The 11,891-nt window shown below is 29.9% G+C and overlaps 2 protein-coding genes across 2 annotated transcripts; both read right to left on the bottom strand.

The window, feature by feature from the left end:
• Positions 1 to 2,630: 2,630 nt before the first annotated feature.
• LOC123295715 (sorting nexin-8-like) lies at positions 2,631 to 8,132 on the bottom strand. The gene is made up of 8 exons (XM_044877147.1): positions 7,953 to 8,132; positions 6,305 to 6,568; positions 5,767 to 6,043; positions 5,251 to 5,488; positions 4,134 to 4,390; positions 3,856 to 4,072; positions 3,607 to 3,795; positions 2,631 to 3,469 (listed from the first exon to the last, which is right to left on the bottom strand). The coding sequence occupies exons 1-8, from the start codon at positions 7,972 to 7,974 to the stop codon at positions 3,380 to 3,382; spliced, it is 1,554 nt and encodes a 517-aa protein (XP_044733082.1). The 5' UTR covers positions 7,975 to 8,132; the 3' UTR covers positions 2,631 to 3,379.
• LOC123296218 (N-acylneuraminate cytidylyltransferase) lies at positions 8,005 to 10,662 on the bottom strand. The gene is made up of 4 exons (XM_044877680.1): positions 10,625 to 10,662; positions 10,344 to 10,546; positions 9,902 to 10,115; positions 8,005 to 8,098 (listed from the first exon to the last, which is right to left on the bottom strand). Exons 1-4 carry the CDS (start codon positions 10,660 to 10,662, stop codon positions 8,005 to 8,007), a joined length of 549 nt encoding a protein of 182 aa, XP_044733615.1.
• Between the last annotated feature and the right edge of the window lie 1,229 nt (positions 10,663 to 11,891).

The following is an 11,891-nucleotide window of genomic DNA, read 5'->3' as shown; positions in this document are numbered from 1 at the left end:
AAAAAAATTTGAAAATGTATATTGGGCCTATAAAATAGTTTTTTTTTTTTTATTTGTAAATAATCATATAATATAAACAAAAAAAATCGTATATAAATATTGTATAATGCAATTGCCTTGAAATATTAGTAGTTCAGAATTAATTATATTTTTGTATGGTGTAATCGCGATTATCTAGAGAAAAAAAAATGATCTGTCTTTGAAAATATATCATAGACTTTTTATTTTCAAAATTGGTTATGTAGATATTTTCATTTTGTAATTCATTACAATTTCAAAATTTATGTTGTTTTCTAGTGAATTAAAAATATTGTTTTGTTGTTGAATATATATGGATAGTCGGGTTATACTATAATTCTAAAATTTGGAATGTAAATGTGCATTTCAAATGAAATTTAAAAAAAATCATTAATACAATTTGTATATTTAGAGCAAGCTTTAAAGAGATATCTCAAATATTATGTTATATTACAAAAAAAAAAATACAATGTAAAAGTTTAAAGTGGCCATAATAATAAAATTGTTTAAATGTTTACTTATTGTATACTTTATTAGTCACTAGCAGTTACTAACAAGCTTATAATTCAACTTTAATCTAACTTTAAATCAACACAACAAGCCCCTGCAAACTGAGGGGATCTGGATCTTGGCGAGGCTATCGAACTTACTGATGCTGCAAAACATATTTTGATTGAAACAAGAGGAAACGCTGAAGAGGAGTTCAGAAAAATTTTCAAAATCGCGAACGAAATCTGCGAAAAATAGGACATGGAACTGAGAAACAGACTCAACGCTCGAATGTAGAGACTGATTCAGTTGTAGGTTATTTCCGGATCAAAATCTACATACCGTACATCGATTTGTTTCTGACAAATTTACAGGAACGATTTTTTGAACCATACTCTAAAAAATTTGAAAACGCATTGCCAGACAGGATTTAGGAAATTCATTCGATATTTGCAATGAAATTGAGTTTCCAAATTGCAATCCAATGACTTCGCATTCTGGCAGTTTTACTTGTGGCAACAGCGACGAATGAACGCTTCTTTTCAACTTTGCATCGTCTTAAAACATACCTTAGATCGACAATGTCTGAAGATCGGTCAAACGATTTAGCTTCGTTCAATATATACCCCGATGTAGAGGTCAATCACAGCAGCACCTCGCAGATTTAACTTATTGAAAAATAGTTACTGAATATCACATTTTGATTGTTCTTTTACTCGAAAAAAAAGTTTCTTGTTTTCATTGGCTTTATGACCCAACATGATGAACAAAAGTTTGAATCCTTCTCCTGGATGCTTCGCTTTAACCCACTTGTCCCCGCCCTCTAAACTCCAACTTTACTTCCATACCTTGGACAAATAGACAACCTTCGGCCACGGAGCACACTGCGTTTTCAATTAAGTACATGTATTATCGTAGCAAGATAAATTATAACCTATGCCCTATTCTGATGTATAAGCTATAATAATGTGAATTTTCATCAAAGTTCGTCCAGTGGATTTTGCGTGAAAGCGTCACAAATATTTATTCATACATCCTCATAAACTTATTAGCTAGAACTATTACTTCAAATAACAACAAATTTTCAACAACAAAATTATTTATTTAAAATAAAATTAAAAAATAAAATATTTGGAATGCAATAACAATAATATTGCTACATTTTTAACAACTAAAATACTACACAAAATATACAAATAAAATTCATTTTAGGAATTTTATGTCGGGGCTGCGTTCGTTATTTAACATTATGGTACTATATTACGATATATTACCATATCGTAATGGTATGTATCATGATGTTATTAAATAACGAACACAACCTTGATTCTTTTTTAAAAGCTGTACAAAAAAATTACATAAAAAAATATTGCACTAGCATAAAAATTTAGAGTATTTGTCATATTACATATTATTGGCGTTAAACTTTGTGATATTAAAAAAAACTTACTTATATATGAAAAATTGAGCTTCAAATACTTTGTACGTCCTTTTCGTTGTAAACTAAAGTATCATGATTGAGGAAAAAATTCTCTGATTGCTTTTGAAATTTCATTACTTGAAATTCTTCTATTCGAAAAATGCAAAAATCTCGATTTGCGTCATATTCTGATAAAAAAATTTCACTCAGGTAATTCAAAACCAAAACCGGAGATTTTGTGGTTAAAATTAATGTAGAATATATAAATTCCGAGATATCGCTGAAGAATCGGTTCTTCGGTATTCCACTCCAGAATATCCAAATCTTCGAAATTTTCAGGTTTTCTAAGTCGATCGCCACCCTTAATACATTTATTTGTAGATTGAGAAGTTTTAAACCCCTTTGCTGCGAATATTTATTTTGGATACACTCATTTTGGACATTTACCCGCTGGCAGTACGCTATCGATCACGTTTTTGTCAATGCGAGGTGGATAATAGTCTTTCATACGAAACTAATTATTAGAAGAATCGGGTATGCAATAACGACTGGAGTTATCAAACAAAACTGGTGTCAGAATCCTCAAAAGATGGGGGATCAAAAATGACAATTACTCCGGGGAATACACTGTAAAACCAATGCAATGTTTTAGAATCTCGAGATAAATTCTTCAAAATGAAGAAAATCGATATAATAATAAGGTTTGCTAAATGCTGAACTGGCACTGCCGATCTAGCCCTTCAATCTAACTTAATTTAACCTTGCCGTCGACATACATGTTTCAGGTATATGCTCGGTTATTGCTCACCCTTTGTTTAATTTGGAAGATTTTCGTCATTATTTATAGACGTAAATCGTATTTTTGAATTTATATCGAGAATACAAATATAAAATCTCAACAGTACATTTAAATTTTTTTTAAAATATTCTTAATATCTTTACAAAATAATTTGTTATTTTATTTATAATTTATTCAATGAATCACAGATACGTTTTTTTATATTAGTCATCAATTTTTTCTTGATAATGATGACTATATTTTACTGGAATGTATGAAGTAATAGTCCAAGAGATAATTACTTAGAAATCTTTGTATCAAAATGGACCTATATTCAAAGTGAAGACCTAGGCACGAATATCAAAAAGAAAATTACGCAGTTTATATGCCCTTTTACCGCATATGGAGACAAACGGATGAAAATCCCCTACTTCTTCCAGAAATAACCAAAAGTATCTTGTATTGATAACTAATTTAAAAAGTGATTAAGTGAAAATTAAATTTTATAAGCATAAAGACGACTTGCTTACACCTAGCATCTCATAAGCTCTTTACTCTTTTTACATCTAGATCAAACTCAAATAAAGTAAATTATTCATGTACTCGATACATAGATTTTCGAAGGATCGTCTCTTGGTCTATAAAAGTAATTGTATTCAATATTTATTTTATTATTATGTTGAATTATTCAACTTGTGACTTTTCGATTTTTCTGGAAGATATTTTGTAACTGTAGGTTGAATAGTTTTCCAAACATTAGCTAGCTGAAAATTAAAAAAATTATACGTTTAACAATAACTCAAGAAAGTTTTAAAATCTTCAGAGTCTTAGAGAGTAAAAAAAAGAAGAGTATTTAAAAAAAGTTGTTTAACGGAATTTTATGAATTTTCGATGAACTCACCTCTGTATGAGATTGAATTTGAACTGACACCATGGAATTAAATACAGACGCCAACAATTCTAAATATACATGAACCAATTGTGTTTCCATTCGTACACAATACAAACTAAATGCATTTCGTAATTCCATATCCGAAATAACATTTACTTGTTGCATCATTTTCGACTCTAATTGATCAACACTTTCCGCCTGCAAGAATAAAACATATTGAATTTGCGCTTTGAATTTACTATTTTAAAACTGACATACATCAGTGCCTTTAATAACTCCTTGAATCTGTTTCTTCTTAAGATTAAGCATTTGAGAAAGAGCTCTTTGATGATCGCTTAATACACCTTTTTCTAACCGTTCGCATAGCGAGACATGCGCAGCTAGGATATCTGATAATAAGTTAAGTCTCTCACAAACAGTGTCTTCTTCACGATTTGCTGTATGCATGGCACTAGTCGAGAGTGAAGAAAATTCTCTAGAAAAAAAATAAAATAAATTTATATTTTAAGAAAAAATGAAGAAATTAGTTTATTTACTTGTAAATAATACCAAATCCTTTTTTGATATCAGTCCAAATAGTATTACCACCAGTTCCCCATTGACTATGATCATGGGACTCTGCTGCTAATTCTCTTAAATATCCACTTAAATCTTGAGCATCTTGAGCTAAGGCTCGTCCTCGTCCAACACCGCGTTCACATATGTACAATAATTTTCGAACACCGCACCAAATATTGTTTATTTGTTCCCGGGATGCGGCAAATTGTAAATTTGTGTCTGATGGTAGTAGCTCCTAAAAAACGTTAATAGCGATTACTGTTATATTGTTCCTACTACCGACGCGGTAATATCTTCTATGAAACGTTAACAAGGAAAGTTGTTTGTTATTTTGTTTTTGAAATATTCAAGCAAGCGATGGGAAAAATGCTATTTCAAAATAACTGCCGAATGTTCTTAAATAAGCTGGCGGAACAAATGAATGTAAACCTGGTATGGGTACCGAGACACAGGGACGTTTAAGGGAATTGTGAAGCCAACGAGATTGCTAGAAATGGCCCAAGGCTGCCGAACAGAAGTATCCGGGAGTTCTGTTTGCAAACTGCAAGCTGCTCCTGAATGAGGATAGCTAAAGAAAGGCCAATCACAAGACAGATATGGTCTGAGTACATCGTAGGCGTTCCAAAGATCTGACATGGATACTGGCTAGGCGGTAGACTCGCTGAACGCCTGTACCTAACAGTGTATCACGATTATTGCAAGAGCTGTCACAGTGGGGAGGAGGAAGAAACGTTGTCTTATCTTCTCCGTCACTGTCTAGCTTTTGCCATGAGGAGGTGGACTCAATTGAGCTAGCCTTTCTTTGGCGATCTTTGCAACTTTAAGTACGTTGACATCAAAGCACTTCTGCTGTATTTAAACAGCTCCAAATGATTCATGGAGTAGTGGCCGGGGATGGACCAACTCTTTTTTCGGTATCACAACAGACCCTTTGGTCTAAGTGTGTCCCATCCAAGGACAGCCACTCTAACCTTACCTAATCATGGCTTTAAGGTAATTGTGGACTCGTTTTCATTGCAAAAAGTTAATAACCTTATTTTTTCAATCTTAATTTGATTACAACCATATCTAAAAAAATTTTATTTTTATAAATACCTTTGCTTTAGCTGCTAAATCCGATGTAGCAAATTCATCTGGTTGACTTTTAAACGTTTCTTTAATTTTTTGTTGATGTTCTGGACTTGTGTCGGATAAAAAAAATATTAATAATGAACTTGATGAAATGATGGGATGTCGTGCTACCAATGTTAACCATCTTTGTAAAGCACGTCGTCTAGATTCTAAAAAATGTGAATCTGATACAATTTTTTTGGGGGGTAATCGTGGTATTAATCTAGGAAAATAATGAAAATGAATTAAAAATAAATTTTAAATGAATTTAATTAAATCTAGTTTACAGAGATATAGATAGACCTATAAAATTCAGAGAGTTTGAAATAATAATAATTATTAAAGCTAGTTTTGGAGAAGACGATCTAAACTAGACATCTTCAGGCGACATCTTAGTTTGAGAATTTCGGTTTGCAATTACTCCTTGCAGTTAACAAAAACGTTAGATATAAAAATATAAAGGGTACGATCGTTCTCTCTGTGAATAGGGTATATAATTACCTGTATGGAAATCGTACAATTAATAATTCATGAAATGTGACAAAATCATTATAGCGTCGTTTCACTGTTGTATTTAATTTCCTCGATGACACTAAATATTCTGAATGTTTAATGAATATCCCTTTCTTTTCGGGAACTAAATCGATAGTTATGGTATCCAGTCGCATTATGTCGCTATAACTTATATTTAAACCATTTTTCGACATGATATTTACGTTTAAAGTATTGTATGTACTTTTTAAAGATGGTACGTCTCCTAAATTTGGAACAGGGAATTCTGGAACAAAAATTAAAAAGATTATGTATTGTTGCTAGTATTATTATTATTTTGATAATTTAATACCAAGGAGAATTTGGTTCAAATTCAGATGAATCCCACTATTTTGGAAACCATAAAAACTCTCAAAGTTTTGAGAGATTCCGTAATATGCATAAAAAAAAAATGAAAAGCCTCATAATTATTCATAAAAAGGCGCAGGCTAGAATTAGCCTGTCTTATGAAATTCATGTAATCGCGTTTTAAAAAAATTTTCTATACCTTTGCCATTATAATTTTCAAGTAAAGTTTCACTTGGTGTTTTTCCATTTTGTGCAAATGCAATACACGCTAATACTTTATACAAGCATGTTCTATTTATTCCAGAATTTTGTTCAATTCCGCACATATCCCATATTTGTTTCAATGTTTGTTGTGAAATTTCTGTTTGTTGACTGAGTACATATTTAAATAATTCTTTATCTATTGGTTCCCCATCTACAGATAAAATGTCATATATCTCTCTATAAAATGATGGCACCGATGCTGAAAAATAATAATTCAAAATTAGGTAACACAAAACTGATCTTAGCAAATTAATTGCATTAAGTCCAAATTATTCCCTAAAAAATTGGAACATATTAACCTACTTAAGCTTAGTTTGTTAGATTGCTGGTACAGAATTTCAGAGATCGTGGGTTCGATTCCAGCACTTGTTTGTTTTTAAACATGTCATAAATTTATAGGAATATTAATTATTAATGTCAAAGTAAGTAAACGTTGGTCACTCGCTAGTAAAGGTGTATAATTGTAAGAAATTTACTAATAAACAAGTGAAAACAAACAATTGACTGAGTTAATTGTTGAAATACCGTGCATAGACAGTGTTGTTGATTATGAGATTAGTCTATCACATTACACATACATACATGTCACACATAATATATAACTAATATAACTGATAATCCCATATAATACCTATTATAAAATTTATGACTAATTTGCGCCCTCACGGGTAAACAGTGATGTGGAACATTTTTTACATTTAAACTTTTATTCTATCTCTAACGGTTTACAAGATGAGTCCTACGGACCCAAGACCCAATTGACCTATGTAGGTCATTTACGAGCTCGACTCCACTTTTTACGTCCTGAGTACGCTATAAAAATTTCATCTTGATATCTCTTTTCGTTTTCGAGTTATCGTGTTGACAGACAGACGGGCAGACAACCGAAAATGGATCTGAACACCTATACCACAACATGGTACAGGATAAAAAATGCGCTGAATACATATACAGGATATAAAAATGCACTAAATACGAGGGTGACAAGAAAAAATTTGTAAAACCACGGCTTCATTGTTAAAAATTATGTATTTTAGCGGCAATTTCCATTGTTTTGATGTTTTTCGATTTAGGAAAACGATGCGCCAGAAAAATTAAGATTTTAGCCAAATACGTCGAACGTCGCTAAGACTAGTTGCAATCTTTTATCTTTGACCGTTCAATTGTAATGAACAACTTCGCTTTATCTTTAACGTAAAAACGATTGAACCTATGAAAAATGTCAAAAAAATCTATTTTATTGTTATACGCCCCTTAAAAATTAAAGTTACTTTTCAAGTAATCAAAATAAATGTTTCCAGTTCAAGTTTAGTTTGGTGCATAGACACCCGAAATTTGTGCTAATTTTTTTTATAAATTTCAGTCTAGTTTTACTGGACTATACGTAAATTATTACGTAAACAAATAAATATTTGGTTATTTGACACGTTGCTTAAATCATTTCAATAAACATAATCTTTAATTTTAATTAAAACTTAAATTAATAATTTATTAATAATTATTTAAAATTATAAAATATTGATCGTAAATCTTAAATCATTTGCATGATCTACATTCCCATAAATAAATCGATATTTACATACCAAATGTCAAATCAGTTGTCATTCTCTTGATAAACTTTTAATGAATATGAAATTAAATTAAATTATAAATTAAATTTGCCAGTTTTAAATCCCAATCTGTATCAATTTCAAAACTGTCAATTTCATTGATTTCCACTATTCCACATCTGTGATTAAAAAATGTTTTATAAAAAATCTTAACTTGAGTAACAAAAAAAATTGTACTTAAAAGTGGTGGGTGGTTTTTTAGATTCATTTACATTTATCTAAACACTGCATAAACCGGATAAAATGAGTGTTTTTGTAAAATAATAGTTTTCCTATCTACTTTTACGAGAGAAATATTTTTATTATGTATACGATAAGTGTGTTACATATTTTAAATATTTATATGTACTGTACATATTAAATTATTTATTTATAGAGTTCGGATAATCATGCTGTATATTATGTCCTTTTGTATTTTTTGTTACGAAATTTTTGTGGGAAATCACGTTTTATTCACAAAGACTATTAAAATTTCTCTACTTGAGGCTATATTAAATAATTTGGTAAATATATATTTGGGTTTTTATGCTAACAAATGTTTTATAAACATTTTTTCGATGGAGCTCAGCTAATATGCTAAACTCCCCCCCCCCCATACCATTTTTATTATGAACATTGAATCTAATAACTCTTTCTTAATCTTATACAAATATTTTACTCGAAACACCTTACTTTTTTGTTTGAAGAAATCCATTGTTAATTATATGCGTTTTAGCAAAATAAAACATTCCATTTTCTATAAATTCTCCATTCCAATCTTGTCTTCTGGGTCGTTTTTCTATATTAAAATTCAACGGTACAAAATTATCTTGTATTTTTTGCCATCTTAATTTAAAACTTCTAAAAAACCACACAAAAAATTTATTTACCACCGTCTCTAATTGGAAAATTCTACTGAATGCAAATTGCAAAAATCATAATGTTTCAGAGCATTTTTTGGAGGTAGCTAGCTGAGGATGCAATGTATGATGCACGAAATCTGTTGACCGATTTTGTCTCAGCAAAACAAAAGCACATATGGGCAGATTACAAAATTACTGTAATTACATACCCGCACTTTTCATGGAGTTGTAACGAAATGATTCTGATCGATCTAAATATTTGTTGTTAATGTTGAATGTTGTTAATATTGTTCCTATTCGTACCGTGTGTGAGTTTTATTGGAGGCGTTTCCATGGTAACGATACACTACTTTAATTATAGAATTGTATGGATGCATATATAATTGTATGGATTGCATTTATGACTTACATTGAAAATTTAATATTATTGTCACACATATTTAAATAAATAATTATGATAATTAGCATTTGAAAAATAATATTTGTGCAATTTGATTTCTTATTTTCACAATTTTTAATGCATTAAGTTTAATTAATTAGTGTTTTTCAATAATTTTATTTTGACATTTTCTATAGCATTAACATGTAGAGAATTGCAAATTAGTCATAACAGCCTCATTTATCGCTAAAATTTTACACTGGAAGCGCTGACATCGATTTTATTGTCCTTACCATGACTACGCACACAACGAATATATATAATTTAGTGCCAACATTGACCCATATTAGAGGGTTGGGGAATTGTGAGTGTGGATAGATAAAATTTATAATTGTAAAGTGTAGAAAATAAAAATTAAAAAAAATAAAATCCGAAGGGTTAGCGATAATGAAAAAAGATGTAAAATCCTGCAGGACGTTTATGGACGTCCTCAGTATCAATTTTTGCAATAAAACTGATATTTATGAAGCATCGTCGTGGAAGGTTGCTACACTAATCCAATTTGATCAGATTCGAGAATTCGTAGTGGAAATTCAATAATTCATTTCATCTGCCAACACGGTTTTTGGTTTATTCGTTTTTCAAACTTTACATTCTTAGCTATATCCAGGATTTATCCTTTTTGCTAATATATATAATACCTTGTAACAGAAAAAACACATTCTAATTTTGGATTTCCATAAAATTGATGAATCGCCTCAATTAAATATTGTTTTTTAATAAACGGTGAAGTACATTGAATTAACCCAACAACATCGATTTCTGGATGGTAACGAATAAATTCTTGAACGGCAATTAATGAACTTGCTTCGTCTGTGGCTGTATATTCAGATCGCCAATGGACTTGTGTTTTAACTAGTAAAAATGTGAATCAAATTAGACATGTCTCTAGCTCGAAAAATCGAACGGGACTGATGTGAGGCCACTCGCATCAATTGTTAGAATCCCTAAAAAAATAATTCTAGTCTACTTCTAGATCAGATGGTGTCTAGATCAGACTACCGATCTATTTTTCGACTTTGAGGATGGTCCGAATTTTTACATAGAGGATGTTGATTTCGTAATAAAATCAAATAAACTTACGTTTATTAACTTCAGAAGCAATTAAATTATTATCTGTTGAAACCCAAATTGAATTAAAATTTCGTACTTCTTTAATATGTTGCAATGCGTTACTTATTAGTGAACTGTTGCTGAATTTTGCTAAATTTTTTAATGGAATTCCTTTAGAACCTCCTCTTGCTAATATTAATGCAGTAATATGAAGTGGATCAGTAAATGGATTCCTGTTAATTAATGATCATGTTAATTATACCATTTTGTTTGTATATTTGATAGTTTTAAGTCTATTTTTATGACACTACTCGTTACGGAATCGAGAAAAATTGGTTTTTACAGCCATCTTTTAGTGTACTTAGACATCAAAAAGAGTTTGTAAACTGCGCAAAGAAAGAAAAAACACTTAGGCACTAATCAATATCTAAGCACGGTCAAAAAACGCGAGTTGCTTTATTCAGCAATCATTTACTCAAAATTCCGTCATTCGGTAATGTCCGTCATTGAGCATGAATAATTTTTGAAGTATCCACAACATAACCTCCCGGAAAATCGGAAAAACGGGGGGGTTTGCGTTGTAGAATATGCAATTTTTCGAACTTTTCTGTTAAGTTGATTTTATTTTGAGTCGATTGGTGAAAATCTCATCTTTTTATGATGTATTGAATAGAAAATCGTTATTTTTGGGTGGTTTTTCGCGCACTTTCTCAACATAACAATCAAGATTTTAAAATGCAATTAGGCCAAAAATTTTTGCGGGATGTTCAATGTTGTTGAGGAAGCTTTACACTATAGAAATAAAAATTTTCTACATATTATATAAAAAATTTGATTTTTTCATATACTTTTTGAGGGATATAAATTGTAAAAATCGCATTTTTCATATTTTACGAATTTTTTACTCGAGGGTTTAGAGAAAAATGTTTAGGAACATTTTTTGTTTGATCAAAATTATATGATATAATTTTTTCGCAGCGATTCGGTCAATATTATTTACTTGTTTAAAAAAAATTAATTTAAATAAGATTCTACCGGGTTACCCACCGGCAACCATGCACTTTAACGTTCAAGAGCATTTTAAACGTAATGCTGAAAAAATTTATACCATGCTTGTAAGTCGTACTTCCTTACATATAATAAAGAATAGAATAAATGTTAATAATTAAAAATTATACATTTACCATTGATTATTTGCACAATAATATGTATGATTTAAACAATTACACTGTATTATCAATAATAATATTATTAGAATATGTAAAATTAATAACAATGTTAACATATCACTTATAATTTTACAAATAACTATTATTTTTTATTATTATTGTTTTATTTAAATATAGTCTGGAATATAACAAACAAACATGAATAATAATAATAATAATAATATTTATTAGATCTAAAATATAAATTAAGTAAATTTATCAGTGTTGTGTTGTTATGTATACAATATTATTCCCTAGGTCAAAAAGGAAATATTCAACAACGTTTAATGACGTCTAATTTAATTAATTTATTAACGCTTATATTATATTAAATTGTTGAATATATATATATTTTTTTTAAATCTCAGAT

Source organism: Chrysoperla carnea, chromosome 3 (assembly GCF_905475395.1).
Source record: "Chrysoperla carnea chromosome 3, inChrCarn1.1, whole genome shotgun sequence".
In the NCBI taxonomy this organism is placed as follows: Eukaryota; Metazoa; Arthropoda; class Insecta; order Neuroptera; family Chrysopidae; genus Chrysoperla; species Chrysoperla carnea.
This window is presented reverse-complemented; position numbering and strand designations above follow the sequence as displayed.